The sequence below is a fragment of the Sarcophilus harrisii genome, chromosome 6 (genome assembly GCF_902635505.1).
Source record: "Sarcophilus harrisii chromosome 6, mSarHar1.11, whole genome shotgun sequence".
Classification (NCBI taxonomy): Eukaryota; Metazoa; Chordata; class Mammalia; order Dasyuromorphia; family Dasyuridae; genus Sarcophilus; species Sarcophilus harrisii.
Window position 1 is genome coordinate 27,788,906 of NC_045431.1, and position 17,589 is coordinate 27,806,494.

General features: G+C 39.9%; 1 protein-coding gene across 1 annotated transcript in view; it reads right to left on the bottom strand.

The window, feature by feature from the left end:
* Nucleotides 1–740: 740 nt before the first annotated feature.
* The window catches only part of RFC1 (replication factor C subunit 1), a 58,231-nt gene continuing 41,382 nt past the window's right edge, over nucleotides 741–17,589 (bottom strand). The window contains exons 12-25 of the mRNA XM_031944263.1: nucleotides 16,823–16,927; nucleotides 14,042–14,429; nucleotides 12,557–12,666; nucleotides 10,800–10,914; nucleotides 10,213–10,307; nucleotides 9,636–9,773; nucleotides 9,449–9,544; nucleotides 9,224–9,322; nucleotides 8,611–8,765; nucleotides 8,348–8,465; nucleotides 6,661–6,806; nucleotides 3,112–3,325; nucleotides 2,048–2,239; nucleotides 741–1,315 (exon numbers count right to left, since the gene is read on the bottom strand). Coding sequence (XP_031800123.1) covers nucleotides 1,229–1,315; nucleotides 2,048–2,239; nucleotides 3,112–3,325; nucleotides 6,661–6,806; nucleotides 8,348–8,465; nucleotides 8,611–8,765; nucleotides 9,224–9,322; nucleotides 9,449–9,544; nucleotides 9,636–9,773; nucleotides 10,213–10,307; nucleotides 10,800–10,914; nucleotides 12,557–12,666; nucleotides 14,042–14,429; nucleotides 16,823–16,927 — 2,058 coding nt within the window. The 3' untranslated portion in view covers nucleotides 741–1,228. The remainder of the gene's footprint in view (nucleotides 1,316–2,047; nucleotides 2,240–3,111; nucleotides 3,326–6,660; nucleotides 6,807–8,347; nucleotides 8,466–8,610; nucleotides 8,766–9,223; nucleotides 9,323–9,448; nucleotides 9,545–9,635; nucleotides 9,774–10,212; nucleotides 10,308–10,799; nucleotides 10,915–12,556; nucleotides 12,667–14,041; nucleotides 14,430–16,822; nucleotides 16,928–17,589) is intronic.

Sequence of the window (17,589 nt, forward strand, 5' to 3'; positions counted from 1 at the left end):
TTACCAAGTCATGGTAAAAAAAAAAAATATCAGTAGAGAATTATTAACTATAAAAAAGCAATATAAAAACAAGACTGTTTTTTTTACCAGAGGGCCAAAAGAATTAAGTCCTATTCCTTAACTCAATCAAAAAAGATTATTACTATAGTGGTTAACTAGAGGTACAGATATATGGAAAAGAGAAGAAGAGACATTTTGATGGCAGCTTAAATATTTAGAAAGCAGTGACTGAGGAAAGGCAACATTTATGTAAACTCTGTATTAAAAGAGAAAAGGGTTAAAACTAGTGACTAATAGAGTCCCTGTCCTGGGGATCACAATCTTAACTAGACACAAGACAATGAATGTACATGCTAATAACCATAAAACACCTACATGATAAAGATGTATTCCAGTCTTACAACGTCACTAGATTAATTGGGAGCAACCAGAAGCAGACAGGATCAAACAAAGCCTTGGTGAAAGACAGGGAAGAGATTTTGGCATTTTCTGACAAGCTTTATAAAGCCTAATTCCATTTGTAGTATAGAAATTCCAATGAACTTATGATTCACCCAATAATAATTAGAACTAAATATATTTAAAAGGCGAAAGATTTATACGATATGAAGAGAAACCAGATATGAACTAAATATATTTAAATTTTTTTTTTCAAGTTACAGACAAAATAGATTTATCGGATATATGCTAAAACACTATCTCATAACCACAATAAGCCAAGAAACAAATGGATTTTTAAGTTACTATGTAAAAGTAATTTTATTGTAGATTTTTGTGAAATATCTGACAATGTACAAAGGAAATACCCACATCTGGGTAGTGGTTTTATGTTCTATTTACAAAATTTCACCACATCATAATAGTAACTAGTTTTTTTAAAAAGACATTGGCTCTATGAAAGCTATTAGAAGGCATTCCACTCCCAAGTCTGTCAAAGTTACTGTTATTGCTCCAGCTCAGCAGGTCACTACCTGACTACTAACACCTTACCCCAACGCCTGCACTTTGGAAGAACGTTACACACGATGATGTAATTGAGGAAGAACAAGCAGTCAAACTTCCCTCTATAAGAGGAGCACTGTTTACCAACGGGTTGAACCCTTCGAATCGTGCCCACTGTCCTCGGACCCGCCAGCCACCCTCCCAAACCACACGAGGCTTGCTCCAGAAGTTCCAACCTCCTTCAGTCATTACAGCGTGGTTGGCAATAGGGGAGATCTCCATGTAGTTAGGATTTTTTGGAGCTTTTCCCCTTTGCTTTTTTGTTCTCTGTTTCTTTTTCTGGTTTTGAAACCTTTGAAGATTTTGTCCTTTTCTGTTGGGAAAAAAAAAAGTCCAAAAGTATCATTACATCATGCTTAAGAGTCACTTTATAATTTGCAAATTAAAATTACTGTCAAATAGATCCACTTTTGTGAAACATTTGACAATATACAAAAGAAATGCCTGCATCTGGGATCCATTTTCTAAGCTAAGAAAAGGTAAAAACTAAAATGTATGGAAGCCTTCTCCAAAACCAGCGACCACGAGGGAATCATAGCCGGGAGTTTGAGCTGGTGCAGCTTTAAGAGAACAGCAGCATGGATTCTGGGGAGACCATGGTCTCATTCAGCCCTGGGACCAAACCAAGGGTCCATTTAGTTCCAGTAAATCTCTCCCTTTCAAACAAAATATTAAATTGTTCTCTTAAAACAACAACAACAACAAAAACAGCAGTGTAATCTTAAAAACAAATGAATTCATGTGATTATTTTACTATAAGTTAAAAGACCGTTGCTAAATTCTAGCATTCATTTTCATTAAAACCCTCCTTCGCCTGACAGGACAGAGCTGCTCAGGGGAGAAGGCCGGCTCTGGGCTCTGTAGGAGGACAGGGCAGGGTTGGGGAAGGACTTTTTTTTTTTGGGGGGGGGGGGGGGGGCTGATCTCACAGGTGAGAAGGCCCGGGTCAGGCCCCAACTCCGGAAGGGTGAGGGGCGCCTCTCGGACCTGGGAAATGCTTGGCCCTCCCTGGGGGCTCAGCACCTGGAAACCAAGGGAGAAATACCTTGATCATGGCGTCGGTCTCAATGCCGTCTGGGTCCTTCTCCTCCAACTGGGATTCGTCTTCGTTCAGGTCGTCGCTGTAGTCCAGGCCCAGGGACGAACCTGTGCTCTGCCTGGGGGCCTTGGGCCCCTGAAGGGCATACGGCGTCAAGTGCACCTCTTTATTGTAGCTTCGTGTGAAGGCCGCCTTGACCTGCAGAGTCAGGAAAAGAGCATGAGCCCCTAATCTCTCTGCGCGACTGCGGAAGCCCCCGGACACTGCCCACAGCCGGGTATCGGCCAGCACTCTGCCTGCCACAGGCCTGGCTGGCCCTTCACATGGCCCTTCGCACGCGCCCCAACCAGCCTAGAGCTCGCGCTTGGGGAGCATTTCTGCCCCTCCCCAACCTTTGCTGCCAGGCTGCAAACTCAGGGCCCGTCTGGGCAGAAGGTGCCAACCCAGGCCCCTCCATCCCATAAGGGTCCTGCATATTTACCTGGGCATCCAAAACTGAAACAAAGTCAGCAAAGCACTGAGCAAACCGTGGCACGGGAACAGAGAGGGAAATTAGGGATTTTACAGAATAAAAGAAACCTGTACGAATTAATGCCTAGTAAAGGCAGAAATTTTTCAAATGGGAATGAAAAGGTCACTGAAAAGCAGCTGACCCCTGACCAAAACCACTGATCACAAAGCACATTTCCCTCCTCGGCGCAGAGGAAGAGTCCAAACTACAGCCGCCAAAGGAGACACGAGCGGAAAACAAGGTGGAGAGCTTCTTGGGTTTGCTCGGGCGTTCTGCTTTCTTGCCAGGAAGGGTTTATAAGAGGGAGCTACATCAATAAACAACTGTAGAAAAGAAACACAAGGGACCAATACAACTTTCCTTAAAAGTTTTTAAAAGATTCTTTTTGTCTTTTAATTTAATGTTCTTTTCATCGCACCATATTGCTCCTAGTGAGGACTCAATCAGCACTATTTCCTCTGCTTGGGACTGATAGAGAAGTTAGATTTCCTAATATTGCTAAATGTTGTATTTTTAAGATTGAGCTTTGTTGATAAATACAAGTAGTTATGAATGTTACCTTGGGATCCAGTTTAGAGAAGGAACTCGGTTTGCCTCCCCAAGAGCTTATTTCCATGATGTTTTCAAAGTCTTCTCTCATGAGATGATAGGTATCCATAAGTTCGACAACATTCTGCACACCTTCGGTCCCATGTAAGGTCAAAGGAAGAACAAGGGCATCCCGCATGTGTGAAAGGTAGTCCAGGTTGACAGTCCTTTTGCTGGAGTGAGTTCTTTACCAAAAGTGAGAAAGCCCATGGAATAGGTCAGTTTTACAAAATCACCAATCTACGTTTTAGATGATCAACAGTACTAATCAGGCAGTGATTCAATGCTAATAAAAATGTATTTAGTATCAGCACAGGTTGTGTTTATTCATATACAAAAGCTTGAGGTTACAACAAAAATTTCAAGTTTCTGGCTCCAACTAGTTATGAAGATCATTATTTCCAAATACAGTGGTCAGGTACTCGGGAAACTTGCTTTAATAAAGAGATCAATGCAAAGGCCGGCTTTGGCTCCTCCCATTGTACCACACTCCAGGCTATGGCAGCAAGAATGGATCTCTAAAAAGAATTTTTTTCCCCAACATCATCTCTGGAGGGACAGTGATGATGACAGTGATCTGTTAAACCGGAAAATGGCGAGTGAGAGGGATCAACTCTTCTCATCCTGCCATTGTCAACATTCTCTCTTTCCCTCCAAAGGCCTTTCCTCCCAGAACAGAAGGAAACAAGAGAACATTATTTTAAATGTCTTTACATCCTAATTCATCTTCTCTACTTCTACCCTAAGCCCAAGTTATACAATTATCTAAGTTTGACATTTGTTTTTATGATTTTTCATTTATCCATCCTCCCATCCTCTCATTTGACAAACCCCTGTTGAGTACCTACTGTGTGTAGGATTCATGCATAAAGAGAGCTTAAAGGCAACCTTTTCTCAGAATACAACACAACAATCTGAACTCGGAGCGGCTTCATAAAATAACAGAGTTATAAGGGCCCTTAGAAAGCCATAGCCATTAGCATTAAGTAGATGAACAGTAAAGATGAAGATTTTGTTTGCTCCATAGTGAATTTTATTACATAGTCATGAAGCTTTTCTTTATGGCTTATCAAACCTGTCTTATTTATTTACTCCCCTTTCCACTCTTGGTTTAATTTTGTACATGCCTTCCATATTAATGGTTTCTCCACATTAATACATAAAGGCAATTATCATTTATTAAGTCGCAACATATTTCTAATATTAATATTTTTATACTTTCCACCACCCATGGGAAGCACTCTTTCTTTCCATACTTTTACATTTTCTTTCCTGCATCATGTTCGTTCATAGGAAGAACCACAAACTATTAACAATCACATTAAGAATGTTCCAAATCACTAATAAGAGAAATGCAAACCAAAACAATTCCCACCTCACACCTTGCAAGCTGGCAAACTATGAGAATAGTCCATGTTGGAGGGATTATGGGGAGGTAAGCGCATGGACACATTGCTGAAAGTGTGAATAATACAAATACTTTGGAAAACAACTGGGAATCTTGCAAATGAAGTAACTAAAATGTTCCCTGTATTTCATCCATATAGTCCAACAATAAGCTTAAATTAGAAAGTGCTATCCAACCATTCTGGAAGCAATTTGGAACTATCCCCAAAGGGCTATCAAATTGTGCAAACCCTTTAACCCAGCACTGTTTCTAACTGGGCTTATATCCCAAAGAGATCTTAAAGGAGGGAAAGGGACCCACAAAAATGTTTGCAGCAGCCCTTTTTGTAGTGACCAGAAACTGGAAACTGAGGGGATGCCCATCATTGGAGAATGGCTGAATAAGTTATGGTATATGTATATTATGGAATACATTGTTCTGTAAGAAATGACCAGCAGGAGGATTTCAGAAAGGCCTGGAGAGACTTACAGGAACTGATGCTGAGGGAAATGAGCAGGGTCAGGAGACTTATACACAGCAACAACAAAATTATAAAATGATCAATTCTGATGGACGTGGCTCTTTGTGATGGAGAGGCCCCATTTGTATCCAGAGAGAAGACTATGGGGACTGAATATGGATCACAACATAGTATTTTCACCTTTTTGGTTGCTATTTGCTTGCTTTTTATCCCCCCTTTTTGATCTGTTCTTGTGCAGCATGAGAATTATAGAAATAGGTACAGTCAATATTTCAGAGTCTGATTCTTTTTGTACAGCAAAATAACGTTTTGGTCATGTATACTTATTGTGTATCTAATTTATATTTTAATATATTTAACATCTACTGGTCATCCTGCCATCTAGGGGAGGGGGTGGGGGTGGTGGTAAGAGGTGAAAAATTGGAACAAGAGGTTTGGCAATTGTTAATGCTGTAAAGTTACCCATACATATATCCTGTAAATAAAAGGCTATTAAATAAAAAAAAAAAAAAAAAAGAAAAGAAAAATAGGTACAGAAGAACTGCACATGTTTAACATATATCACTTACTGTTCAGAGGAGAGGGGTGAAGGGAAGGGAGGGAGAAAACATTTGGAACACAAGATTTTGCAAGAGTGAATGTTGAAAATTATTTTTTGCATATATTTTAGAAATAAAAAGTTATTTTTTTTTTAATTTTGTAAAGTGCCATAGAAACCTAACATATAATTACTAATTCTTGGTAATAAATCCTCTGCAGCCTTGCTTACACAGGTGTAGAGGGCTGAAACTCTCAAGTCATCCCACTGAGGTCGGTTCAAGCACTTAGGACTAATTACTGATTGGACAATACTCTATAACCATGTACTTGGAAAATGGTCCTTCCCACTATCCTGTGCTGGCTCAATGATTGGTGTATTCAGAGGATTGTAGGAGGGACGAGGGGGTGGAGTAAGATAAGCCAGAGGTACTTTGGCTGTGGATGAGGAAGACAGAAGTTGCAGAAGATCCCCTTTCACTTCTACCCCTAAAGACCAAGAATAAAGACCAAGGACTTTTGCTTATCCTGACTCTGGCTGATTCTGGGGTGTCCTGGGTGCTAGAGCAGGTGCCACACAGGCTGTATGTACTTCATTGAATAGGATGTGTGCATACATAAAAAAAGCAGAAAAGACTATGTGTATAGACATCACGCCTCCCCTGCAAAGAAAGTACAGGGTGGACTACTGCCCTACTTACATGTGTTACCTCTCTTATAGTACCTAGCACTGTTTTTCACACAGAATTAGAATTTATTGCTATCAGTAGTATTAACAATTACTGAATAAATAGCCAGAATCTAAATGGTACTGCTGTAAAAGCAATATCATCTCAGAGTTACATATCACTTTGAACTTTGTCCTAAATAGCTAATTTTATCCAATCTAAAATGTAATAAGGGTAGGTGCTCACATTCCCATTTTACAAAAAACTTTAGCGAAGGAAAAAAAAATTAGGGGAACTTCCAATCTAAAATATTAGTGGCTAATCATGACTAAAAATTCAGGTCTTTTTTTATTCTAGACTAGTATTTATTACATTATGCCATGTTGTTCAATAAAAAAGTAAACTTTCCATAACAATAGAACTCCAGACTGGAATGACTATACTTACTCAAGACTCATGTGTAATGCTAATTCTTGAACAATGCGATCGTGTTTGCCTGTAGATGAGAATTTACCCAACCAACTTGGAAAAGAAGGAAACTGAGTCATGTAACCTCTCATCAACTCCCCGGGAAGAACACTGGAATAAATGGCCTGAAAAGTCAAGCAAAGAAAATGAGTTCGGATTAAACAAAATCCCAAATATGCTATATTTAGATATGTTAGTGGAAAGATAAGTTTCTTTCCTTTCACAGAATCTAATTTATCTTAAGACTAATTCCTCCCTAAATCAATCCTTTCCCTTCTTATCCCCCCTTCTAACTTTTCCCTTTTCAGTGAAATGTAATTCCATGTCCAAATCTCTTTCTATGTCTTCTTTCCTTCTTTGAGCAATCTAAATGATAGTACAGTTTAAATGTTAGCTAGAAATGCAATATCTTCTAAGGTCTCTTGCACATTTCAATCAGGACCCTGAGATCGCTTCTAAAAGTACTTTCATTTTAAAAGAGGTGGTTATTAAGTAGGCACAGCAGAACAATATATATAATAACAAAATTTCTCACTGTTTGCATGTGTGCTTGAGTGTGATCATGTGAGACCTTTTTATTCCAGATCTTAGTAACACAATTACCCAAGAGTTCTCAACTAAGCATTTCATTCCTAAAAGGTTGTCAATCCTTACTTTAAGTAAAATAATCATCAAGAATGCTTCAACTTCACACTTTAAAAAACTGTTATGTGGATATTCCCGCCACTGATTCAAACCTGTATACATTTTCACGAGACGGTCATTTTTTAGGAAAGTGTTTGGTTTTTTTCTTCTGAAGTATATATATAAGAATTAGCAACTTCCTAAATAATAAAGCAGGGAAGTATGATTAGACCTGTGAATGTTTAGGACAGGAACCCTACGTCCCAGGGAAAGTCAAAAACAAAAATCATCACTGAGTGACCAACTCTCTAGTGATGAGATCAACTTAAATACACTACAATCTTTTATGAAATTGTTATTTTATCTAGAAATAAGTGTAGAAGAATTGCCCATGTTAAACCTGCAATCTAGGAAAGGGAGTAAGAAGGGGGAGGGCGGAACTTGGAACACAAAGTTTTGCAAGGGTGAATGCTAAAAACTACCTTTGCCTGTGTTTTGAAAAATAAAAAGCTATTATTAAAAAAAAAAAAAAAAAAAAAAAAAAAAAAAAAAAAAAGGTTATTTTAAATGGCAAAAGGGAGTAGGAGGGCTGGATGAATTCTCTCAAAATCTTTCTTCAAAACAGCATACACCCTAAAGGAAGAGACCATTTTACAGCTATGGCTCTATCAGAAAAAGTCAAGGAAAGATTATCTAGACTTAGTTCTTTGTTTCCAAGAAGTTGAGAATCTAATCAGAAGTGTGTCTTAATGAAACCTTTTACTCATATTCTGAGTCACAATCAAAATCTATTCTTAACTGTTCCTTTTGTCTATCCTAAAAAATGAAGTCCAAAGCACGTTTGGAAAATGATCTAGTATTAAGGAATCAGTGAAAATTGTGTTTTAGTTTATGGCAAACTGTGGCCTAGATAAATATGGTCCAAAAACCCCTGTATGATTCATGAAGCTTATCTGGCATTTTCAATACTTGAAGCATCTAAGGCCCTTTTAGTTTACTATCTTTGTAAATGTATGCATTTTGAGGGGAGCAACATACCCACCTGTGTTGGCAGAAGGCTCCAGTTTTGTTTATTTCGAATCTGTCTATCAACTAAGTCACCGTCACATATACTGTCTGCTGCTCTGCTCAAAAGCATCAAGTGTTTCTTCACATCCCCTCTGCAGGAAAGAACAAATTTCTATTACTATGAGCATCCCCTAAAAAACGAGACTCTTCACAGGATATGAGTCCTTAAAAGGCACTGTGCAGGTGCCTTTCCCAGTACTCTGAATCCCATCTTTCCCATTATTCTAAAATACTGACCCTGCAGCAGCAGGTTTTACATGTAAGTAGTTTTCCTGAACAAAAAGAGGTGCTATGGAGTAATCGTGGAAGAAAAGATCAGATTTATCCATAAGCGTCATGTGAGCAGTCTCTTCTCCAGCAGCAAATACTTTCCGGGCAACATCAAATGGACCCTGTAACACAAGAACACTGTTACAATTTCATCACAAAACAATTTGATTAAAATGATGGTAAGCTGAAATAAACTGAAAAAAAAAAAAAAAAAAAGTTAAGAATCTAGATCACCTGACAGATCGTTCGGCAATCCCTCCTCCCTGCAGGAAATCACATATAAGATGAAGTATTAAGAGATCCTAAGTAATAGGATACCTCAAAATTCATACCTGCTTAGTAATTTACCATATTTAATCCTTAGTCCTTAAAAATCATTTGTATTATAATTCTCAAACTCTTTGATAGCTAATTTTCTTCCTTACAATTAAAGCTGGTACTGTTTTCCTAGTTTCTCTCTACAGATTAGTGAGTTTATCAAATAAACCTGATTACTAAATTTCTCTGATTATTTCTATTTATTAGCAGAGAGAAATACTGGCAAGTCAAACACCAGCTAAGGAATAGAAGTTTCTCTTACCAGTTTGACATCCTTTTTGGCCCTGCTGGAATCAGCTTTAGCTTGGTCATAGGTTAGGGCTTTACTTTCTGCACACCACATGCTAAGATTGTGCAAAACCTAAAATCCACAACAAGGCAAGTGATTGGCAAAGGGCAAAATACACCCTAAAAGGGCAATAAAAAAGTGAGCAAATTACCAACACTGTTTAGATTATAAAAGTTGCAGTATATAAGTCTTACATACCTGTCGAATATCATGATTTGCTCCCAGAATAATTTCATTCATAGCTGGAGGAGGAATTTTTAAACCCTCTTTAAAAGCAACAGACATCATAGCACCCTGAAAATAATACATAATAAAAACCTTAAATATGCAACAACAGCAGCAAATATCTTTAATCAAATACTTGAAAAAGAAACAATCCTTGTACCTTTATCTGTTCAATCCGAGGCCTCTGAAATCGAAGATCAAAGCAATAATGCACTAAGGAGCGAATTTTTGGATGATTTCGATCATTACACATACAAATAATGGGTATCTTTGTGTGTTTGATCAGGCCAATCAGTTCCTAAAAAACAAATTTGCAACATCAAAATCATCACAGAAAAAAAAAAAAAGCCATGTTTTTACACTACTGCATTAAAAAAAACCACTGTTCAAATTCACAATTCTCTTCTATATAAATAAAAAATCTCTAATCATTATAACTCAGAACTGAGCAGCGAAAATTTGTTCTGTTCAGTTGTTTTCACTGCTGTCACTCTCTGTGACCCTATTTGGGGTCTTCCTGGCAAAGACACTGGAGGGGTCTGCCGTTTCCTTCAGCTGTGAAGATGAGGAGCTCCGGCCCCGAGCCACCCAGCAGCAAGCATCTGAGGCCGGATCAGAAGGAGGAGGCTTCCTGACCCCCGGCCAGGCACCTAGCAGGGGTTAGTGGGAGAGAGGGGAAAAAAAAAGAAAAATACAGGCTCAAAACCAATGGCCTGAAAGCTCAGGAGGCTCGTTACCTGAATCCCACCCCGATCTTCAGAGCCTGCCATGCCGTCTACTTCGTCCATGATAAGAGCGTGTTTTGTGCCTCCTGAATGAGCTGCGCCTGAGCCTGTGACCCCAAGCAAAATTGGACAAATATTCAAAAGACAATAAAATCGAGCTACTGAAAAACTTTTAAAGAATGACAAATTAGCAGTGGAAGCTACAAGGTTTCCACTGAATATAAAGAACTCTACACTCCTACCCAAGCCATGTCTAACTAACCCTTAGTTTGGGTATCACGATTTCTATTATAATGTCTCTCTCTCTCTCTTTGTTCTTGTTGCAGAACTATTCCCATGACCTCTTTCAACTACAAATAAAGTTTCAGATTTGCAAAAAACAGGTCTTTCATCCCTCGATCAGAATGTATTTCCTGCAAAGCACAACAGCAAATAAGAAAAAAGACTCAGTTACCCCAGAGATCTTTTGTTCTATTTATGTCTGAACACTGATGGGTGCTTCATGCAAGTGCTTATTTTTTCTAGAACCAGTATTTCCCTCTAACTCCTCCTCCCAAGTTCCTAACATCCAAGCTTTAAATGCCCATTAACGACCTTACCTGAACAGAACTCTTTGATGCTGGTGTTGTTCAGCGACTCAGCAACAATTTCTTTCAAACTGCTTTTATTCCGAGTGTCACTTGCATTCAATTCCACATAACTGTACCCCAATTCCTAATTAAAATACAAGAAACCACTATAATTACAAAACTAACTCAAAAATTTGACACAGGAAAAAAGAGGGTAAAAAAGATTGTTTCAGAAACTTTTAGTTTCAGATTATCTTCACATAACTTGCACCCACCCTTCACTTGATAACATACAACTGGCTGAGGGCGCGCTCGAGCCTGGGCATACGTGATCTGACTCTATCTGATATCAAGCCGGAAAGGCCTTGCAACAGGCTGAGTCCTCCCTTAGGCAGCGGCCCACCTAAACTCAGAGAAGCCCTAAATCACAAATTACCCACTCAGGAAAAAATGTCTAATGAAGCCTGGAAGGTTGCAATGTGTCTAAATGAAAAGAGTATGAAAATCTGATAAAATTACCAATCTTTTAAGTCTTAAAAAACAGATTTGGCTTTTTTAAATACATGCTTCCTAGGGGGACCGCTTATAATACTTTGGTTTATTTTTAAATCTAAACATCAGTAGAGTACCTTGAAACTTTGGTAGACTTGGTGAAATATATATACGAAGAATATATCTGACCAGTTTTAATGACTCTGGCTCATAAAACATTAAGAATCAAGCCTGTTAACCTCAGGATTCATAGGCACAAGACCAATTATTTTACCTAACAGCAGTACAAGGGAACATTTTGAGCCTTAAATGTAATGCCAGAGAAACTGAGGCAAGATAGAGATTAGGGAGTTATAATATTTTATTTGAAAGGGAGAGATTTACTGGGACCAGATGGATCCATGGTTTGGCCCCAGGGCTGAATGAGACTATGGTCTCCCAGAATCCAGCCAACAATGTGAGTTCTCAATGACATATATACATGTGGCTCAGACCGAGACAGGGGCGGAGTCAGAGCGCTGAGAGGGGGACTATCGATCTGGTTCTGACAGGATGAGGGGAGGCATTCTGATAAGTCGGGAAGGGCTGGGGTCATGATGTCTAAGACAGAAAGTCTTTCTCCTTATCTGGATCATCATGATTAGGAGGGAGGGGTGGTTTTGCAGCACGGACCAGAACAATTAGGAACTGAAGCAGAACAATTCAGGGAAACTGAGTCAGAACAATAAAAGAGAACTGTGGCACAACATTACTAAATGAACTACCTAGGCACGATCATTACAAGTAAAATTATTTCCTCAGTTTAGTAAAATACATATTTCCTTCACTCAAAAGAGTGCAAAGTTATTGCATTTCACTGATCCCTCTGTTGTCAGCCTCTAAAATAATAAATTTCTTCAGCTTTAACAATTCAATTATTGAAAATAAAAAGAGAAAAGAACATAGGCAAAGAAAGAAGCGTCTGATGCTTTACGGTTCTGGGGTACGAGGTTTTATTTTTGTCAAATCAATATAGAAAAACAAAGGAGGTGCGCGTTCTCAAGATGAAAAAAAGAAATCAGGCAGTGGGCCTAAAACCAGCTCCTTCAACTTTCTATTCCTGGATAATTGCAGGTATGTGGGAACTCCACATTTCTGCAGCAGGGGAATCCCTGGGCTCCTTGCCCCGGAAGGTGATAGGAACTTCAGTTACCAGTGTAACTGCTAACAGTGTAACGGAAAGGGAGTAAGGACGGGACAAAGCAGCCCCAGGGGCCTCTCCCCAGCTGCAGGAAGCAGCTGGGAGCGACACTTACCCCACACACCAGGGAAGCCGTGGTTGTCTTGCCGATCCCCGGGGGACCTGAGAGCAGGGCTGCTTTAAAACTGGAGCCATCGTCTTTACCCCCAAACTTACCAGCTTTAACTGTCAACAAAAAAACAGAACAGACACCGTCAAGTTATCTAAACAAAAGCCCCAAAGCACAAAGCCCAAGTCAGGGAATTCTTGTAGGTGGTAACAGTGAAACTCTGGGTCAAAGACAATCCCTTCCTGTTCCAGGCAACAACTATCAGTTCTTTTCCCCACCGTCACACAAAAAGAAGCAAGCTAAGAAAAATGGGTAATTAACAGTTACAAAAGCTGTTTGCAAGGTACCGATGACCGTTTGGCAATTAACTCTTTCGAGGCTTTAAAATTTTTATGTCTTTTCCAGATAACATTATAATGAGAAGTTTTCCAATCTTCCAAAATAAAGATTTAAGTCAAATTGATGAGAAAAAAGATAGGACATATTTCTAAATCTAACTACATAATTACTATGTAACTATGTAACATAACTATATATTATTGAACTATAAAAAACTATCTCATGCCTTGATTCAAATTCTTTTGACCATCCAGTTACCACAAAGTCATCTTTCATCCTTGGAATTAATTCATTATAATTCTTGCTGCTCTGCTAGTACAGAACAAAGTTACAGTGGCTACCAAGATCCCCACAATCTCTCCAGAAAGCCCGAGTCTGTGGGTTTTCCCCACAGATAAAGAGCAGATTGCTATTTATGACCTAAGGCTTCTAGCACTCCCAGGTCAATACCATACTGCTGATTAAATTTACACCAGGGTTTTCCATTTTCAGAAGTAAAGCATTTGGCTCCAAACAAAATGCTGGTTTCTCTATTTGAAGGACATTCTGAGAGAAAAGATAAAGTGGATTCTCAGAGTCCCTTTAAAAATTGCATTAACTGCGGCAGCTACGTGGCCCGGTAGATAAGAGCCCCAACCCTGAAGTCAGGACCCATGTTCAAATCCGACCTCAAACATTTAATACTCCTGACCCTGGGGCAAGTCACTTAACCCCAATTGCCTCAGCAAAAAAAAAAAAAAAAAAAAAAAAAGAATGTACTAATGGGCACAGACAGCATTCTAAAGCTTGTCTGAAATGATATCTACTGTGATGTCCTCCAGGAATGTTACTTTCCCTGCTCTGGGGTAATTTAGCAGCGTGGTACAAAAATCAGCAGAGGGAATGGCCAGGGGAGGAGGTTTCTGGACACAGTGAGTGTCAAAGGGCCCGAGTTAGAATCCACCTCTGTTTTTTTACTGTAGACAAGTTACCAAAGAGCTCTGGGCCTCAGTTTCTCTCCCTGTAAAAGGGGCAGAGGGGCTGCAAGAGACAAGCTCTAAGGTCCTTTTCAGTTCTGAATCCTGCTCCCCAGAGTGCTGATGGAGAAACATTAACTACAATCACATGAGGACTCTGTCAACACAGACCCATCAAGTTAAGCTTTATAATCACCATGTTTCTTATCTTCAGACATGTTCTTGTGCCAGTTGCGGAGCCATCGTAAGAGTTTGTTAGCACAGCTCTGTTCACCTTGCTGTCCAATTATGGTCTTAAGAGAGGTGGGCTTATATTTATCCACCCAAAGCAAACCCTCAGCTTTGTCTTTGCTTTGGTCAGCAACAGATTTCTCTGGACTTAAGTCAGGTTTCTTCTTCCCATCCACCTGCTTGAAGTTGAGGCCTCTTCGAAATTCACTGGTTTCCGATTTCATGGAAATGTCTTTTTTAGGACTTAATTTGTTCTTTTTAGATTCAGAATCCTTCTTATTTGGGCTCGTTTTTCTTTTTCCTTGATTAGCTTTTTGTGGTGTTTTCTCCAATTTTGATTTTTCCTTCTTTACCTTAAAATTGGAAAAGACAAAATTTCTAGAAGGAGTATGACAAAGTGGGTAGAATTTCCATCTTACAATTCATACTTGTAAAAGTTAAGTATCCAGCTCATTACTATCTTTACAGGAAGTTTTCTGTTGCTAGTGAAAACATTTAGAAAAATATCTTTTATCAAATGGTACAAAACTGTCAACATGCATACTTTAAAACACAAATGTGGTTTCCTTTTACATTAGAGAAAGTTAAATAATCTGAAAAACAAGCAGGATCTCAAATCCATATATAACCACTCTCAAAAATGTGTTGTGTTCTGTTTTCAGTTTTTTTGAGACTTCATCAGGGAGATGAGAATATTTTATACTTTAAAGATGACTAGTAACTGAGAAGATGGACCTGACCACCTTACCATCACTTTTCCCTATAGCACAAGCCAATTCTCACAAATCCAAGTATTTTTATGAGGCAGATGAAGGGAGGGTAGTAGGGAGATGGGCATTTGAAAGTTTGGGGAAAACTGAATTCTAACTAAAAAGTTACCAAAACTTTATAACTTTGGTCTTTGACTTTCTTAGCCGGGGGGGGGGGGGGGGGGGGGGGGGGGGGGGCGCATCCTGCCCACCTTTTGCTGGCTATAATAGACTAATTAATATAAGGAGGAGGCTCTAAACACAGGCAAGCACAATCAAGCTTACACTTAGGGACAGGGCAAGATGAGTCCCAGAAACGTCTAACAGAAAGCAGTGGCCACAAGAAGCTATGACCCAAAGTCACAACAGAACCGAACCTACAGCCAACAGAGAAGCGCCCCGCAGATGACATGCCCAACAGGGACCCCGAGACCGGCAGGACCTGACCACACACCCAAGGGTGTCAGGCCAAGAAGCACAATTCCTCTGTGGCCCCAGAGCCTCGGAGGCCGGGGAGTGCCTCCAAACAGGCCCTGGCCACGTGAATTCCTTGTGTGTCTTATCTTCACGGGGCCTTACATACGCCTGAGGTTCACCACCGGTGAATGTACAGTTTATGAGTGTATGCTCCAGGATCAGACTTAGCATTTCACTTTTTTCTCACGGTGCTATTTCACTAATTCCTTCTACTTTGAATTAATGTACTTCTGCCTGACCAGAGAAATGTAACACATCGATAGGGGCTTGTGTGGTGGTTTGGGGTGGATACAACCCACAAAGTATCTTAAACTGGACACCTATTTTAGGGGACCCAGTTGTGAGAAGGGGATATTCAAGTGCCATAGAGGATTGCTGATTAGAGACTATGATGGCCTGAAGTCATCTGTCAAAGTCTCATGAAAAAAAACAAAACAAAAAAAAACAACAACAGAAATTAAGCCTTGACTTTTAACACTCACACATGTGTTCTCAGTTTTTTTGGGGGGAAAGGGACAAATGGCAGATTAAAAGGATGATTCGTTGCTAGGTGAGGGAAACAACATGAGCCAAAGCAAGGAAGTAGAAACTTTTCTTTCCTTTCTTTAAGTCCCAGATGCTTTGAAATGCCTGTTTGGTTTTGGTGGTGACCTGGGAATTTGGGCAAGCTCTGAACAAAATGATTGGAACATTTTTATCTAAATTAAGTTAAGGGGTAGCATATGGGCAGGACCCAGGAGCTACAAACTATCCCACTACTGCTTACTAACATAAGGCTTCGCCACCATTTAACTCATGGCCTTATTCATTCGTTCACAGCCTGTTCCACTTGAACCTAAGTGAGTGCTTGACAGACCTGGGCCCCTCTCAGCCCTATCCCCACAGGAGGCGAGCTCTGGTGCTGGGGCAGGACCACAGCCAGGCCTGGCCCCTCAATGAGGTGGTGTTAAGTGTCTGGGGCAGAAAGCCTGACGTGCTGGCTGGGGACACAGGCAGGAGAGTTAGGAGCAGATCCTCAAGGAGCTCCCAGTCCCACAGGGACAAACCTCAGACAGACAAAGATGCTGCAGAGGGAAGCTCAGCTCCCAGGGCTCTGCAGCCGGCTGGTGTGAGTGCTGGGCAAGTCCCTGACCGTGTCCCCACCTCCATTCCCAGTTCTGTAAATAAGCCTCCGAGGCCCCGCCCAGATTTGGGATCCCGTGATTTAAAAGTCAAGAAGCTTCTGTTCAAAGAAACTGGACGCAGTTCACCCAAGAAAATAAAAGCTAAATGATGACCAGACATCGCTCCTCCTTTATTCTCAGACTTGGCTTCAAAGGCTTGAAAAAATAACCAGACATCCTATCAAATCACACCCCAAAGCAAAAGCCCTTTGGCTAGAGAGGAAATAGGGTGTGATTACTTTCTAGTGAAGAGTTATATCATTCTAATTGTTACAAACTGGTTTGTGCAACTTCCTCTACATCAAAACAGAGAAACATTAACTTAAAAAGGAATAACAAAAGTTACTGCGTACTAACCTCAGCTTCAAATGCTATTTCATATTTGGACTTTTTGCCAGGGAGAGTTCGAATGAGATCCAATAGGCCATCTTCATCAATAATTTTTGTTCCCAAAGCTGAAGCCTTAAAAATTTAAAAAAAAAAAAAAAAAATCAAAATAGAAAAACGTATCATTGATTTCTGTAAATACATTCTAGAGATTAATTTTTAAAAATAACACAGAAATTATTTAATGCAATACACAGATACACAAAGATGCAGATGATTCATTGGGTAGTAACTATGGAAAACACAAATGCAAAAGTCTCAACATAAAGGAGATAAAACACTGAAGCACCCCTTTATAAGGAAGGGGTTCCTGCCAAATGAGGCTCATAGTACTTGTACTACACCTCACAGGCCACAGTGAGGATTCAAAAGGACTCCTGGCCATCACATGCTTTGCAAGCATAAGCCCTGATTATCAGGAGTACTCAGAGGGCCAGCTGCTAAGGGATTCTCCCTACTCACACCCCAAAGAGAAGGTTAAACAAGGCAAGGACCCTTCCCACGATCTAACCCCCTCCCCGTCTTTTTGGGGAGGTCTTGGTCTGGGCCTCTAACATGCCGTTGATATGGGGGACTCCCATTGTGGAAACTCCTGCTGAGGCAGATAGGGAGCAACTATAAATTAAGGACTTAAACTCTAAAGACTTAACTCTGAAGAGTTAGACTTCAAATAAATAATAAAAATGGGAGCCTGTAGTTCCACACAGAGAAACATTTATCACCAGAAGAAAATTTTA